This window comes from Gadus morhua, chromosome 23 (genome assembly GCF_902167405.1).
Source record: "Gadus morhua chromosome 23, gadMor3.0, whole genome shotgun sequence".
In the NCBI taxonomy this organism is placed as follows: Eukaryota; Metazoa; Chordata; class Actinopteri; order Gadiformes; family Gadidae; genus Gadus; species Gadus morhua.
In genome coordinates this window covers 17,860,612-17,878,379 of record NC_044070.1, presented here as the reverse complement: position 1 = coordinate 17,878,379, position 17,768 = coordinate 17,860,612, and the positions used below count along the sequence as shown (strand labels likewise).

The following is a 17,768-nucleotide window of genomic DNA, read 5'->3' as shown; positions in this document are numbered from 1 at the left end:
GGTGTTCACACTGTGGGTGCAGAACCACTTGGTCCGGATGAGTTCTCCCCCTTCGGCTTGTGGCAGCAATTCATCAAGGAGACAGTAACCAAGGCCAAGCCCAGGTGGTGATGAGTTTGTGGTTGCCTAGGATACTGAAGCAATTAATTCAGCACACGTCCTTATGCGAGAGAAATGTCTGGTGTGTCGTCAGTCGCCTGACCTTCAGGGTCTGCGGTTGGTTGCTTGAGTTACTCGGCTCGGCAGGAAGTTTCATCCAGCCAATCGGCATCTTGTAGGCGGGACTATCGCAAAGAATGCTGATGGAATCCAGGTGGGCCATAGCAACCAGAAAAGTAGGGAACATAGACCAAACAACGATGTCCCATAGTGGAACCGCTATCCGGGAGAGCGGTTGGTTAGATGGTAAACCAATATGGGACTCGATCTCTGAGAACAGACAGCTGTGACACTAATTCTATATTCAGTAGATTAGAAGGAAGTTCCTAGAGGTGATCAAGGTAAATATCCTTCAACGCTCGGCTGTGTTCCTGGCTATAGTTCCCTAGAGCCCCCTGTGCTGTCAATGGGTATATGTAGTAATATTTAGCAAATATGATTTGTTTGTAGTTGGACAATTAACATGTGTGTGTGTGTGGGGGTGGGGGGTTGTTTATATATAAGAATATAAGACGGATAAAAACGCAGGCAAGGTGGAACTATTTGATGATTTGAGAGATGGCCTTTCATTTTAAAGAGAGCCTGGAGGAGACAACAATTAGGAGCTAGCTAAAGATTATTAATTGAATCAATAGTTTATCACAATGATAAGCGCAATAACAATATCAGGCTAGCAATTATCCTTTGTGCCATAGTCTTGAAGCCCTATTATCGATTATCTATAGTTGTCTATAATTATCTATCATTAATTTAGTTGTGTTTGAGTATAAGATGCTGTTCAGCTTCACTGTCTGGATACAAGCACCTTCCGGCCATCTCATAATCAGGGTGCTTTTCTTATAAACAAATGGGATGGTGGTTTTTATTTGTCTTTCTTTGCGTGAGTCTGTAAATCCATGCAAACGAGCAGTGGTGCAAGGAGTTCCTGTGTGTGGTGTGTGTGTGTGTGTGTGTGTGTGTGTGTGTGTGTGTGTGTGTGTGTGTGTGTGTGTGTGTGTGTGTGTGTTGTGTGTGTGTGTGTGTGTGTGTGTGTGTGTGTGTGTGATGTAATCTAAATGGCATTGACTTTGAAACGTGAAGCCTTTCAGACCACATCACTCCTGCCTCTCTTTGGTGTGTGTCGGTGGATTAGATTCCTCTTTTCATTACCAGTGTCCCTGGGGGGCAGGCGGGGGGGTCAGCTCTGACCCTCGGTCCATTGGAAGCTCTCTTAGTATAAGACTTTAACAAAAGAGACCAGCACTATTTTTAAATCCAGAATCGTTCACAATTGTCAATAGGATAGTTTGTTGTTTATTCTTGACCAATGACTCTTCAAACTAAGTGACGTAGTTTGATTGATTTGAAATCAGAGGTTTGAGTACTGAGCATCAGTATTCTGAGAAGATGAGTTTCCTCAGGTCCCCTCTGCCTTGATGGCCATAGGGGAACCCAGGGCCACACGTTGTCGGGGTTTGGTTAACGGCCCTACGGGAACGCAGGGCCACACGTTGGTGGGGTTTGGTTGACGGCTTCTACGGGAACCCAGGGCCACACGTTGGTGGGGCTTGGTTGATGGCCCTACGGGAACCCAGGGCCACACGTTGGTGGGGTTTGGTTAACGGCCCTACGGGAACCCAGGGCCACAGGTTGGTGGGGTTTGGTTGACGACCCTACGGGAACCCTGGGCCACACGTTGGTGGGGTTTGGTTAACGGCCCTATGGGAACCCTGGGCCAAACGTTGGTGGGGTTTGGTTGACGGCTCTACGGGAACCCAGGGCCACACGTTGGTGGGGTTTAGTTGACGGCTCTACGGGATCCCAGGGCCACACGTTGGTGGGGTTTGGTTAACGGCCCTACGGGAACCCAGGGCCACATGCTGTCGGGGTTTGGTTCCACACTACGCCTACTGCCTGAGCACATGTTGATGCTCCTCTCCCCAGAATCCAGGGGGTTCCCTGTACGGTTAGAGTTAGGGTAAGGGAAGAGTGTGTGACTAAGGGTTAGGGTTAGGGGAGAGTGTGCGGGCTAAGGGTTAGAGTTAGGGGAGAGTTTGTGGCTCTAATACCATATTGTGGAGAACAATATCTTTCCTGGATGAAATACTTGGATGTGTCTCCAGCTGGATCCATCTGGATGTGTCCCCAATGGCGTCAATGATTGTTATATCACGAATATCACGAAGGCAATAGAGACACCAGCATGGGTTAATATTCTGTCGCTTGGGTGAGTTGTTATGTGCTTGTTTTGTTTGTTACAGGCATTTCAACATTTCTCCTCTGACATTAAATCAACTCTTACCCTCACATTAAATAAACCCTTGCCCTCAGTCATGGGGAAATATATGTCAACCTGTCAATCAGAGCATGAAACACCGAGCAGTAACGAAGAAAAGGTTATTTAAACATCCTCTTATTCAGCAGTGGTTCTGGGTGGTGGGCAGGAGATAGAAACACTGAATAGTAACGATAGGAATAAATGTAACCGGCCAGAATAAATCCTAAACAGCCTGCTGCAGTGCTTATGGTATACAGCACCAGCTCACCTGTGTGGGAGGCACTGTTCTGTTGCACACACGTGAAGAGGTGAACGAACAATGTTTAATGACTCATGCAGAGTGAGGCTGGCTGGTGAGCCCGAGTCAGGACACTGACTCATGCAGACTGAGGCTCTCTGAAGCCCCAGCCAGGACTCACTCTGACTGCTGAAGGACTCGGGGCTCACTCAGCTCAGAGTCATTGCATCCTGCTTCATAACAATTTAGCCACTGCCAAGCGTAAAGTACCACAGCAAGCGGGCCACAGAGGTGCAGCTGGTCGACCGTCTAGACTGATCTGCTAGCTCATAGGACATAACAATTAAACACAAACCGGGGGAGGGGGGGGGGGTGGAGTGAAGGGAGGGAACGGACCACACACGTGGTGGTGGTGGGGGGGGGGGGGGGGGGTGCTTAGAGCGAGGGCGTGATGAAATGAGGAGGTGGTGTACTGCACTAACTGCTGACTGCTGAGCTCCACTCCATTGTCTCCGGTTAGCGCTGCAGTATGTGAACCACTCTGATGGATTAAGCGCGATGCTGCGCTACAGGAATCACATCGGGTGGGGAGCGGCTCTCTGCAGAGCCTGTCAGCGGGTAGAGTTAGAGAGCCTGCAGCCATAGCGCTACAGCCATGCTGCTACGGTCATACTGCTACGGTCATAATGCTACAGTTATAGTGCTACCTACAGTCATAGCGCTACAGCCATGCAGCTACGTTCATACTGCTACGGTCATAATGCTACAGTTATAATGCTACAGTCATAGTGCTACAGTCATAGTGCTACATAATGCTACATTCATAGCTCTAAAGTCATAGTGCTACAGCCATATGTGCCTGCTGTAGGTACATCAGCGTGTGGGCTGATAATTAGTGCATTGACCAGCACATCCACTCAGCTGCCTTCTTGTCATGTCTCTCCTGCCTTCCCCTGGCTGAAGGTCTAACCTATGGAAGGGGTGGTCCCAGGGAGTTTAAAATGTAATGCATCAAAACAAAATGTCTTCTTTTCAAAGACACACACGTACACGCACAGACACCGGGTTGCTGCCCTGAATGGGACATGTTATGAATGTTATGAATGTTATGGTTGTTAGTCTTTTTGGAATACAGAAACTTGTGGCAGTTATCACTGAGATGCTCTGTTGTGTACTGTAAGGACTGTGTTTACTCCATACAACATGTACGGTACAGACAGGTGTTTCGTATCTGAAGGAGGTCCTCAGGTTGGTGCACCGATAAGAAGAACGTTGGTGTCTGCACACTGACCCAAAGGAAGTATTCGTTCAACAGAGCTGGCCGACCTGTGTGTGTCAGCCAAGGAGGGTAGATGATGCTCATGATTTAGTTCTCAGGTCTTGGCTTTCAATAATGGAGAGACAAATTGAAATCCTCTGGGGGCGTTTAAGCTGCCTATTGGACATGACAAAGAGACGTTGTTATGTTGTTATATCATGTTAAAGCATGTTATATTATGTTATACTATAGCATTTTTGCAGTTGATTCCATTTCTAGTAGCAAATTCCGCATTTCCGTCTTCGGTTTCCGCATCACGGACCCCCTAAAGGGGCCCCGGCCTCATCCAGGGAACAGAAGCTGAAAGTGAGTGACCCAGCAGGGGCTCCGGGCGGGGGTCTGTTCAGGAGCCCAGGGAACCTGAGCAATGTGTTGGTCTGTCGGCCTCCGTTAGCCCCTCGTAGCGCCACCTGGCCTTCAAACACGTTGCCCTGGAGACGTAAGGACGCTTTTGTGGGGTTTGAGATGTAGGTTTGTTTTGATCTCATGCTCCAGTATTTGCAAATCCGTTCGGTGTGTGTCTGGGTCTCCTCCTCACGTCCGAGGCCCAAAGGGCCGTGCTGGAATTTAATCCTTGAACATCCGTCTCGCTAATGAAATGAATGAATCTGTTAAAACACACTGTATTTTCAGTTTTATTTTTAACATCTTTTCAACGAGGCCGACGCTGACCTTTTGTTTCTGTTTGAGGATTTTCGCACACTGTATTATGAGGTCCCTGGCGTTCGGGGTCGGAAACACTATCTCTTCTTTCCGTACAGGTCTACAGAGAACTGTAAATTCAAACTGAAGGACATTGTTGTTTCAGGATCCCTGATTGACAGGAAAGGACAGATTACAGACAACATGTGACCCAGTTTGAGTCTAGACTCCACTGTAGCCATGCCAGCTCCATTTCCTTCCTCCTTACGCTATGAACACACCCCTGGGTGTGTGTGTGTGTGTGTGTGTGTGTGTGTGTGTGTGTGGTGTGTGTGTGTGTGTGTGTGTGTGTGTGTGTGTGTGTGTGTGTGTGTGTGTGTGTGCGCGTGTGCGTGTGGTATGTCAGCATCATCTAAACACAAACACTATTTGGTTCAGTACTTTGGCTCAATTTTCATTTCCCTTCAGTACTACGTCTTGGTTTGCGGTATATTCCTGGGTTCTCTCTGTCCAAATTTTGTGCGTCCAATCAGCGAACAGAGGGAGTGGCTGAGAACGATGACGTCATGTTTACAGCCTGCACGCATCGTGATTCCCGGCCAAACGTTAGCGATTGGTTATGGCAAATCCAGAGTGGCACTGTGCAGATCCAATAGTTTTAAACTTCAACAGACACCCGCCTTCAAGTGAGTTAACGTTAGTCATTTGAGTGGTCCAGAACTCTCTGTGCAAATGAAATTAAGTACGAGAGTCTGGTAGGACCAGGCTAGCCCATCCCTAGTTCCAGGTACAAAAATATATATCGCTAGACCGCTATGTAGTTCCGTCTTTGTGTAGCGCCAGGCTGTGTTGCTGTGTTTATAGACACTCTTTCTGAATCGTATGTTGTGCGTTTACGAGGCCTTTACCTCCGAATCGGCTCTCCAGTGATCTCTTCTCTGAAGTGCCTTTTTAATCTTGTGTTTTCGTGTGGTTTCTGTTTGTGCTCTCCTGGTTCTTCTGTCCTTCACTTCCCTCTCTTCCGGAGATGGCTGCTATTTACCGTCGCACTAAATCGTGCGGCCTTGTCCGGCTATTGATGAAACTCTTTAAAGATGAATCAATCCAAAAAAAAGGTTCCTTTCATCAGAATCACTCCCACTGCCATGCTCTGCTATGAGAACTTAATCTATATTTATTTTGTCTTGTACCTTTAATGAAGCTTGTGCACTCCTCCCATTCGGCAGCTATCTGATCTTCATTTACTGCATAGAGCACAATGGAGCACTTTGAGTTGGACCTAAAGAAATTTAGTTGGAATGAGCTGCACACCTTCACGGCCGTCCCTTCCATCTGTATGGCATCAAGTCTCTAGAGAACTGCTGCCTGTTGTCTGAGGAAACATGAATCAACAGCTCTGTCCCCCAAGCGAGTGCAAGACAATAAGACAGTCATTATACTGTCAACAATGTTGAAGTGTCATGTACTATAGTGAAAACTAGTTCTCCAATCCACATGTCTTCTGTTAAAAAGCCCCACAAAATGAGATATATTATAGTGCCACGCATTTCATTTAGTTGCATTCTTTTCCAGTGTGTTGTTGTTTCACAGAGGTCTCTTGTATTCTCTGTGCACAACTAGACCACTTCAGACAATTTGTGCTTATTTTTGCATATTTCTATTTCAGCTTATCTTTATTTACTTTATCTTGCCGTGTTCTTTTGGGAAAAGTCTGCCGAAACAGGATCGCTTTAACTCACTTTATTTGGTAATGTTTTTGACTAGTCTCTATGAAGCAAAAGGAGGGGAATTGTATGGGCACGCGTGGAGATACACTTAGTAGGGCATCTGAAGGATGCGTTACCTGGAGCGTTCTGGCCCCCTGGGCTATGTGTTGTGACTTATCTACTGGGCAGGCGTGGACTCAGTTATGTGCTCTGATTGGCTAAGCATGGTGCTGAACTCCCACCCCCCTGAATACCTGTATGTGTCTTTATGCTGTCCCTTGCGGCTATGTGTTGGCATTGCAACTTTGTTTGTGGCTATGTGCGGGAATTACACTTGTTCTTGTTGCCTTAGGCGTCTGGGTCTCTCGTAACTCTTGACCGCTCGTATCTCTAGAATTGACACATGATAAATGGCCTCCTTAAGAGCTGGACGCCTCCCTAGGCTCCAGATCCCTCCTTAGCGTGAGAAAGAAGCCTCTTTTAATTGGCAAGGGAATTATGAATGGGCCTAAAAAACAAAAAAGTTTGGTTCCTGTTGGTTGTCAGTTGATGTCATGGGTAGGTATTGATTTATTTTTATTTTTTTATTTTATTTTTTCCAGCGGCAGCAAATGATAGGTAGGACTTTTTTCTTTCTTTTTCTTTTTTTACAGCAGCTCATAAAATAATTTGGGTCGCACATAAATTGACAGGGTCGGTCGGAAACCGGAACCGAACAAATTTATTTTTTAGGCCATGTGTGAATTATGTTACAATCTTGTATTGTTGCTGCTATGTGGCTGTTGAGGAACCAAGCCTAATCATTTAACTCTTGTAGTTTGTACAATAAGATGTTATACAAGTAATCCTGATTCTGTTTCTGATTCAGATTCATGCTGTGCAGTGCAGTCCATCTGTAGGGTTAGGGGCACACCTACATACATATGCTCCGGGATGGAAGGCGAACGTATGAGGCTGAGGCTCTATCAATGGAAACATGTCAGAATTAGAATCTCTTCATTGTCATTGCACAAAGTGCAACGAAATTGGGGTAGGGGCTCTCAAAATAAGTGCTCTTTAAAACAAAAACTAAATGAGAAAAGGGTTATTTTTAAAAAATTATATATAGAATGTTAAAGAACTCAAACAAATATATATATTTTAAAATGTCAGCCAATTTTAAAAGTCAGATTGGTATGATAATGCAATCATTTATAATTCTGCATTATTTATTATTTATTCCTATTTATTTATTTTGACTCATTGCCATTCCTCTCTGCCTGTCAACGGACGGTTCACTGTCATTGAACCCTGAATACATCACCGGGGGGGGGGTCAAACCTTACCTCCCACAAGCCAGGGGCAATGTCTAAAGTTTTTGATGTAGATTGTCGATGGCTTAACACATCTTTTATGTGTGTGTATGTTCTAAAGGGGATCACTTTGGTAGAGTGCGTACCATTAAGGCACAGTCCTGAGCGCAGGATTCGATTCCTGCCCGTGGTCATTTGCTGCATGTCCTCCCCTCTATCTCCCATGCCTTCCTGTCTTTCTCACTCTATCATAATAAAGCATGTAAATATAGAAATAAATCTTATATAAATAAATAAAGGGTGCCACTGAAGTCCTCCCTGTGTGGTGAACGTGTCCTCTGAGTCGGGGCGTCTATATCTGGGCACCGTTGGGCAAAAACGTGGTTCCATATCTCTCCCCTGCCCTTGAATCGTCAGGAAACATGAATCAACAGCTCTGACCCAACAATGTTAAAGTATACTATTGTGAAAACCAGTACTCCAATCCAGACGTCTTATTGTAAAAAGCCCCACAATACGAGTGATATTATACTGCGACGCATTTCATGTGTATGTTCTAAAGGGGATCACTGAAGTTCTAGCGTAGACCTGGGCACCATAAATTGGACTAAAGCGTGGCTCCTTGTCTCTGTCTCCCCTCAGCCCTGCAGTGCCATTGCGCCCGCTGCAACGGCAACTCCAGCTGCACCACGGACGGCGTGTGCTTCGTGGCCGCCCGCAAGTCGGGCGGCGAGGTGGTGATCGAGCGCAGCATGTGCGTCCCGCTGTACGAGCTGATCCCCCGCGACCGGCCCTTCATCTGCGCGGTGGCCGCCCGTGATGAGAAGGGCATCTACCCCAAGTGCTGCAACATCGACTACTGCAACGCGCCAGACCCTAGCATGTTCCCTGGTAGGGTGGAGGGGGGTGTGTGGGTGTGTGTGTGTGTGTGTGTGTGTGTGTGTGTGTGTGTGTGTGTGTGTGTGTGTGTGTGTGTGTGTGTGTGTGTGTGTGTGTGTGTGTGTGTGTGTGTGTGTGTGCGCGTGTGCGCGTACTTAAAGGTCTGGTGTGTAGAGTCGCATCTTACGGAACAGACTCAGATATGGAATGTAACATTCATGTTTTATTTGTATAATCCCATGAAGATAAGAATCTTTGTTTTGTAACCTTAGTATAAGCTCTTTTTATCAACATAGGGAGGGGGTCGACTCGTATTCCATGGGAGCTGCCATGTTTCTAAGGAGCCCAGAACCGACAAACAGCGAGAAACGAGAAAACCGTTTTCAGAAAATTGGTTTTGGGCTCAAGAGTTGTATGATGGGTGGGGGTGGGTTATCCCCATGAGTACGACCCAGTTGTGATTATTCTTTAGTACCGTAGTTGTGTAGGATTCTTCTAATGAGTGATGTTGTTTACGGAATGCGACACAAACCATAGTGTTACATGATGAGTGTCCTGGAAGCCTAACCCTCTTGGACACGGACATCCACCGCTGACGTTTATTGTTAGGGAAGGGGCAGGGCAGGGCAGCCTTGACGGATGGTGTGGGTGTCTTTAATCAATCATGCATTGGAAAAGTTACTTTTTGAGGTAGTTTCCCTGTTAACTATAAGAGGCCCTCACACTCTTTCGGATAAAGTCGGTATCCAAAAGGAAACAACTTTACAACGTCATGTTATGGAAAGCAACCATTATACACGGGTTAGTAATATATTATATTCACGTACCGCAGAGCATGTCTACATCGGCTGGTAGCGCAGACTGCGATCGAGATACATGGTCGATACCTAACAGATAGTTCTAGCTTTATGAAGTTTACCAACAGGGTGCAACTGGAGGCCGTGAGGAACGAGGAAGGCTGTGAACCGTTACCTCCGCCGGGTCCTTGCATATTAGCTGTGTTCTGTAGGCTGTCGGTCGAGGTCTTCCATCGTAGCTCATGAGAACATGAGCTACGGCGCTGCTGCGTGGCGCTGTGACTCTAGCCAGGTGTTGCTCTATGCTGTGACTCTAGCCAGGTGTTGCTCTACATTGTGACTCTAGCCAGGTGTTGCTCTATGCTGTGACTCTAGCCAGGTGTTGCTCTATGCTGTGACTCTAGCCAGGTGTTGCTCTATGCTGTGACTCTAGCCAGGTGTTGCTCTACACTGTGACTCTAGCCAGGTGTCGCTCAATGCTGTGACTCTAGCCAGGTGTCGCTCTATGCTGTGACTCTAGCCAGGTGTTGCTCTATGCTGTGACTCTAGCCAGGTGTTGCTCTACACTGTGACTCTAGCCAGGTGTCGCTCAACGCTGTGACTCTAGCCAGGTGCCGCTCAATGCTGTGACTCTAGCCAGGTGTTGCTCTATACTGTGACTCTAGCCAGGTGTTGCTCTATACTGTGACTCTAGCCAGGTGTTGCTCTATGCTGTGACTCTAACCAGGTGTTGCTCTATACTGTGACTCTAGCCAGGTGTTGCTCTACACTGTGACTCTAGCCAGGTGTTGCTCTACACTGTGACTCTAGCCAGGTGTTGCTCTATGCTGTGACTCTAGCCAGGTGTTGCTCTATGCTGTGACTCTAGCCAGGTGTTGCTCTACACTGTGACTCTAGCCAGGTGTTGCTCTATACTGTGACTCTAGCCAGATGTTGCTCTACACTGTGACTCTAGCCAGGTGTTGCTCTACACTGTGACTCTAGCCAGGTGTTGCTCTACACTGTGACTCTAGCCAGGTGTTGCTCTATGCTGTGACTCTAGCCAGGTGTTGCTCTACACTGTGACTCTAGCCAGGTGTTGCTCTATACTGTGACTCTAGCCAGATGTTGCTCTACACTGTGACTCTAGCCAGGTGTTGCTCTATACTGTGACTCTAGCCAGGTGTTGCTCTATGTGTTGCTCTATGCTTTGTGTTGCTGTGACTCTAGCCAGGTGTTGCTCTATGCTGTGACTCTAGCCAGGTGTTGCTCTATGCTGTGTGTTGCTGTGACTCTAGCCAGGCTTCACTCCTCAGTTCTCCTCTGTTGTGTCCCCAGTGCCCTCAGAGAAGCCCCCCGCGCTGGGGCCCGTGGCCCTGGCGGCGGTGATCGCGGGGCCCGTGTGTGTGCTGTGTCTGCTGCTGGTGGTGGCCTTCTACGTGTGCCACAGCCACCGCATGGGGGCCGGGGGGGTCGGGGCCCACCACCACCGCGTGCCCAACGAGGAGGACCCCAACATGGACCACCCCTTCATCACGGGCGGGGCCACCCTCAAGGACCTCATCTACGACATGACCACCTCCGGCTCCGGATCAGGTGGGCCGCCCGTCTATCAGTGTAGCGTCCTGTTAGCCTGGGCCTGTTAGCCTGGTGCTATTAGCCTGGGCCTGTGATGCCACATGAGATGCCACATGCCACATGTGATGCCACATGTGAGCCCCTCTACCAGCGCTGAATTGTAAGTGCGTGTTATCCGTTAGCCTGGACTTTAGACCGTTCTCCTGACCCTCCACTGGTTCTTCTGACCCTCCGCTGGTTCCACTGGTTCTTCTGACCCTCCACTGGTTTATATCTGCCCCACCCACAGGGCTGCCGTTGCTGGTCCAGAGGACCATCGCCAGGACCATCATCCTGCAGGAGAGCATCGGGAAGGGGCGCTTCGGCGAGGTGTGGCGGGGGAAGTGGCGCGGCGAGGAGGTCGCCGTCAAGATCTTCTCGTCCCGGGAGGAGCGCTCCTGGTTCAGGGAGGCCGAGATCTACCAGACGGTCATGCTGCGGCACGAGAACATCCTGGGCTTCATCGCCGCCGACAACAAAGGTCGGTTCACTGCTAGTTAAAGACAACCACAGTCTGTTCTCCAGGGCTTAAACTAGTTAAGGACGACAAAGGTCTGGTCACTACTAGTTAAAGACAACTACGGTCTGTTCTCCAGGGCTTAAACTAGTTAAGGACAACAAAGGTCGGTTCACTACTAGTTAAGGGCAACTAGGGTCTGTTCTCCAGGGCTTAAACTAGTTAAGGACAACAAAGGTCTGGTCACTACTAGTTAAGGGCAACTACGGTCTGTTCTCCAGGGCTTAAGCGAGTTAAGGACAACAAAGGTCGGTTCACTACTAGTTAAGGGCAACAAAGGTCGGTTCACTACTAGTTAAGGGCAACTACGGTCTGTTCTCCAGGGCTTAAACTAGTTAAGGACAACAAAGGTCTGGTCACTACTAGTTAAAGACAACTACGGTCTGTTCTCCAGGGCTTAAACTAGTTAAAGACGACAAAGGTCGGGTCACTACTAGTTAAGGACAACTACAGTCTGTTCTCCAGGGCTTGAACTAGTTAAGGACAACAAAGGTCGGTTCACTTCTAGTTAACGACAACTACGGTCTGTTCTCCAGGGCTTAAACTAGTTAAAGAAGACAAGGGTCTGTTCACTTTGGCTTGAACTAGTTAAGGTCAACAAAGGTTTGTTCACTACTAGTTAAAGACAACCACGGTCTGTTCTCCAGGGCATAAACTAGTTAAAGACAACAAGGTTCATGCCCACTAGGGATTAAACCAGTTAAGGTCAACAGAGGTCTGTTCACTAGGGCTTAAACTAGTTAAGACAACAAGGGTCAGGCTTAAACTAGTTATGGACAACCAGGGTAAGGACACAAGGTTCATGTTCACTTAATTTTTATTATAACCCTTAAAGTTAAGTTACTTTAAGGTTTTCAGTGATTTGTGGTTATTATGTCTTTCAACCGTATACAGCCACGCTCTATTTACCATCTTACATCGTAGCACTTTGAGAAACGGTGAGGCAGATGGAGCAGTCGAGATTAGTTTTCACTGTGAGCACTTTAACCTACCGCCTGTTCTCTAGAGCTGATATCATCATTGATATCATCAGTTAGTTAAGATGAAAACTATCAGTTCTGTTTGATCACGCTGGCTGCAGATGCTCACACAGGCCCAGACAGCGTTGGATTTACCAGGATTAGGTGTTTAACTATTTAAATACAACTTCTGAAAAACGTATCAATCATTGTTGGCAGCTTGGCATTTTAAAGTATGCATTTGGGCCAGCCCTCCCTTCAAAGAAAATAACAAACATGAAACAGTTGTTATCACAGCTTAATGAACTACATTTAAGTGGCCAAATTGTATTTGCTTTTTGGACATATATGAAGAACATTTAACTCCTCAAACCCAAACCAAGTTGATCAGTCTTCCCTAACACAGTATTTTTTTCATTTACATTTAGGCCATTAAGCAGACACTTTATCCAAAGCGACCTTAAGCGGTTTATTCAGACATTCACACACCGACGGCAAAGTCAACCATGCAAGACGACAGCCAAGCTCGTAGGGAGCAATTAGGGCTGGGAGTCTTGCTCAGGGACACCTCGGCACTCAGCTAGGAGGAGCCGGGGATCGAACCAGCAACCTTCCAGTTACCAGCCAACCAGCTCTACCGCCTAAACGAAGCCGACCAAGCTCATCGCCTCCCAGACATTGATTTCTAGCGGAGCTCTTTGCAGGCCATCAGTTCTGTTTCGGAGCGTGTGTGTAGGTGAGACACAAATAGTCGGTTTGTAGACAGTGAGTGGGCGCTGTTGGCTGGAGAAGAATAACAAGCGGCCCTGTTTCCACCAACACTACCGTCTGGCAGGCTGTCTGGACACTGGGTCACATCGATCGGGCTGCGTGGGGAATGGATGGAAGTATGGATGCAACATTATCAACAGTTTGAGCTGTCTGGAACATCCACTAAGATAGGGCTTTAATTGGGATCTACAAGGAGAAAATACCAAACGTGATATAGCGCATTTAAAGGTGAAAGGGAATATAATAAAGATAATTTAATATCTGAGCGGTATGTGTCTCTCTTTCTCTCTCTTCTTCTCTCTCTCCTTCTCCCACTCTCTATCGCTCTCTCTCTCTCTAATGTAATAAGAAGTATAAATATTGGACACATCCTTTTAGCTATTATGTGTGCGTGTTTATTTGATCGCTGTAACCTTTCCTCTGATGTTCTCCCTCTGATCCGCGCTGTAGATAACGGAACGTGGACTCAGCTGTGGCTGGTGTCTGACTACCACGAGCACGGGTCCCTGTTCGACTACCTGAACCGCTACACGGTCACCGTGGAGGGCATGATCAAGCTGTCCCTGTCCACCGCCAGCGGGCTGGCCCACCTGCACATGGAGATAGTGGGCACACAAGGTAAAGGTAACACACGCACACACACAGAAACGCACACACAGACACGAACACACACACACACACACACACACACACACACACACACACACACACACACACACACACACACACACACACACACACACACACACACACACACACACACACACACACACACACACATAAACAAAAATACAGATATACATACACACAATATAAGTTCATACTTATTTCTCTCAATAAGGCCATAATGCATCATACTTATTGACTGTAATGATGACCAGGTCAGGAAATAACAACTCAGAATGTTCTGTAATATCTACTATCTAATGATACTTGAGTGGGAATGTTTGTGTTACTTGTAGTCTGCTTCCGTCTCCATCGCAGATGGAATCATGTGCATGATACTTCTGTCTCTGGTCTCCAGGAAAGCCTGCCATCGCCCACAGGGACCTGAAGTCCAAGAACATCCTGGTCAAGAAGAACGGGACGTGCTGCATCGCCGACCTGGGCCTGGCCGTCCGCCACGACTCGGCCACGGACACCATCGACATCGCCCCCAACCACCGCGTGGGCACCAAGAGGTACGCACACACAGATGGGGTCAGAGCACAGTATGTCACCTGGCCCAAAGCATTAAAACGTTGTAAACCAATTACATGAGGCTTGAATTTGTACTCTGGTCAAACCTGACCTATACTACTCTTAAGATGCTTCATGTTGGACCCAGGGCTCTTCTCACCACATCGTTGTAGCAATACACACTAAGCAGGCGCTCCGCTGACTCCATCCTAGCCTCGCTAGATCACTACAGGCAGAGGCCTTCCCCACTGAATCAATCAGTGAAATAAGGGTTCTGATCTGGGAACCGAAGCTATCCTAGTGAGAGGAGGTATGTGTTGATGCAACCTCCATGTTGAGCATGATTAATTACCTAGGGGACTAAGAGAGGTTCTGTTCACTCTGTTGCACCCGGCTCCTCTCTCCTCTCTCCCCTCTCCCCTCTCCATCCACTCTCCCGTCTCCCGTCTCCTCTCTCCGTCTCCCCTCTCCCCTCTCCCCTCTCTCTTGTCTCCTCTCTCTTGTCCATCGCCTTGGGCTGCCGGTTGGAGGCTGAACCACTAAATCATTCAGCAGGCTTCAGGTGATGAGGAGACCAGCGGCCCTCAACTGAAGTTTATTATTATATTATTTTATAAAACATATTAATAGTTAAATCCTCTCCATTCTTCACTCCCAATCCTCATGTTATTGCTCATCAGTGTCAGCCTGAATATAACAATAGGCTAGCTGGAGTGGGGGGGTCATGTTTGGATATTTTGGTTGGCTGCGATAACCTGCAGCCTCTGATACCCCCAGAGAGATCTAGTGTGTGCGTAGTCTTCATCTGCTCGGTGAGGAAGAGCTGAGTCCTGTCAAAAGAAAGAGCTCTGTAAGGCGGAGAAGGGTAACAGAGAGTAACAGTGGGTCTTGATGCACGGATGTATCGACGTCCGGGAAGGTTGGTATATTATTATCAACGCTGTTGGAATACTGCATAAGATCACCATTTGGTGACTCTGTAGTTCTGTTACTGGCTTGGAGAGTGGCAGGTGAACTGTGTGTAAAGGCCCGGATACACTTGGAATAAAATCAAAAAAAAAGTGGCGTGTTTGCATAGACTGACCCAGCGGCTGTGGAATGCGGCGATTTGGACTGTAAATACAAATGTGCCTCTCCCCCCTCAATCCTAGCCAGGCTTGCCTCGACTGGTTCACATTGAAATAAACAGATTAGGATGCGATCGTCCATACTTTCCAATGGTCATGAACCGGCAGTTTGCCCCCGTGAACAAACAGTTTTAGATGAGGATCTGAATAAATTGTTGCCTAAAGGGTGCCGTTGGTAAGATCAATGGCGATCAGTGGGGTAGAATGCGCTGTTAGGAGTGGACAGCTCATGCAGTCCTGTTGATTTGCAAAGCTCTTTTTATTGGACTCCAGTCAGTCTGAAGACCATTGTCTGCAATAAGACACACATTTACCCTTAAACTAACCCTCAGCCAACAGAGTGCTGCTCTAGGCGACCACATGTTATAATCCTTTTTGTCTCTCTTCAGGTACATGGCCCCAGAGGTGCTGGATGACTCCATAAACATGAAGCACTTTGAGTCCTTCAAGAGGGCGGACATCTACGCCATGGGCCTGGTCTTCTGGGAGATCGCAAGCCGATGCTCCATGGGAGGTATGACTTGAGCAACGCATTCGACTGGAGCATTGAAGTGGCTGTGTCGGAGCATTGTTGCTCTCATGACCGTTGCTCGCTTCAGACGAAGAGCTCCTAGGCGGACTGGGTCTGTGGCGACCTCGGGCCGCAGAACTGCAGGCTGTGTCAGAGATGGCACATGGCATTAAGAAGGGTGTCGCAGAAGCCATTTACGTACAGTCCGAGCAGGGGCCCACGGGGACCTCGTTAGATATACAACACCGTCCAGGGGCCTCTCAACCCAAACAGCCCTCGCAAGAGATTCAACTTCAAACAACAGATGATAGCAGAATATAACTGGGTCGGTGATTTCCGGTGATTCTCTATGATTCAGCCTGTTGTTTTTCGACAGGCATTCACGAAGACTACCAGCTGCCGTACCATGACCTGGTGCAGTCGGACCCGTCCGTGGAGGAGATGAGGAAGGTGGTGTGTGAACAGAAGCTGCGGCCAAACATTCCCAACCGCTGGCAGAGTTGTGAGGTATGAACGCATCTGTAAAGGAGATCTAGATCTTTCTCACCTCTGACTAATGTACCAGTGGTGTGTGTAGCGTCTACTGGTGCTAAATTGGGCCAGACGGCAGCCTGCAGTGTGAAACAGTCTGGTTGTGCTGACTGTTCATGCTTCAGCCTTCTTTCTTGGCAGCTAGCTTGGCTGCTAGTTCCTTTAGCTTTAATAGTTAGGGTTAGGGTTAGTAATATGTATCAATATTGTGTGTGTGTGTGTCTGTGTGTGTGTGTGTGTGTGTGTGTGTGTGTGTGTGTGTGTGTGTGTGTGTGTGTGTGTGTGTGTGTGTGTGTGTGTGTATGTATTTGTAATGGATATTTATGTATGTATATAGTAACGCTCACTCTTTACTGAATAATACTCTATGTAGTGTATCATATAGTATAGTTACTTTATAGTAATCTATATGGTGTAGCATATAGTATAGTAACTGTATAGCATTCTATACAGTGTAGTATCTACTAGTATAGTTACTGTGTAGTATCGTTACTGTATAGTACTCTATAATGTGTAGTATACAGTGTATAGTATAAAGTATGCTCTGCTGTTTGGTCGGCTTAAGGACTTTTTCCTCAGTACTTTTTTCTAGCTGTTGTTTAGTCTGGTTCAAACCTGTTCAACCTGTAGCCTGTCTGGTTGTGTGTCGCTATTGCATCCCGTGGGACGTCCCCAAGGGTGTGTGTGTTTGTGTGTTCGTGTGTGCATGCGGGCATTGGAAAACAAATCTCTTTATTTGATGAATCAGAAGAAGACATTGGAAATGTGATGAGGAAGTGACACACACACACACACACACACACACACACACACACACACACACACACACACACACACACATACATATATATATATATATATATATATATATATATATATATACACAAACAAACAAACATATATATACACACACATACACACATATATCCACACATTCACACACAAACATATATATACATATCCACACACACACACAGAGCTTAGAATGCAGTTCTTTTGTTGATTCTGCTGACTTCCTCATACACGATCCCGGCCTGTTGAAGCAGCCTCTTGCCTCTGCGGCTTTCCCCTGAACTGCATAGTGTCGAGTTTGCTGCCAAGACCGAATTATGAGAACGTTGCTTTAACCACATTCAGAATTCATGTAAATAGTAGTATTATTCATGTGCAGTGGACAGCAGGCAAGTGGGCGGTTGTATCAACATCCTGTCTGTCTGGCATTCTATTGGCTAGAACCACTAACACAGACTCAATGGTGATAAAACCTTCTCCAGATCTGGGGCGGCTTT

At 47.2% G+C, this 17,768-nt stretch overlaps 1 protein-coding gene across 2 annotated transcripts in view; it reads left to right on the top strand.

Annotated features, from left to right (window-relative positions):
- tgfbr1b (transforming growth factor, beta receptor 1 b) overlaps positions 1–17,768 on the top strand; it is a 37,238-nt gene that overhangs the window by 13,334 nt on the left and 6,136 nt on the right. The window contains exons 2-8 of one of the 2 annotated variants that reach the window (XM_030349330.1): positions 8,255–8,503; positions 10,606–10,863; positions 11,135–11,365; positions 13,582–13,749; positions 14,156–14,312; positions 15,827–15,951; positions 16,325–16,455. In XM_030349330.1, the coding sequence (XP_030205190.1) occupies positions 8,255–8,503; positions 10,606–10,863; positions 11,135–11,365; positions 13,582–13,749; positions 14,156–14,312; positions 15,827–15,951; positions 16,325–16,455 (1,319 nt within the window). Of the gene's footprint in view, positions 1–8,254; positions 8,504–10,605; positions 10,864–11,134; positions 11,366–13,581; positions 13,756–14,155; positions 14,313–15,826; positions 15,952–16,324; positions 16,456–17,768 lie in introns of both variants that reach the window. The other variant, XM_030349329.1, reaches the window with a different exon arrangement.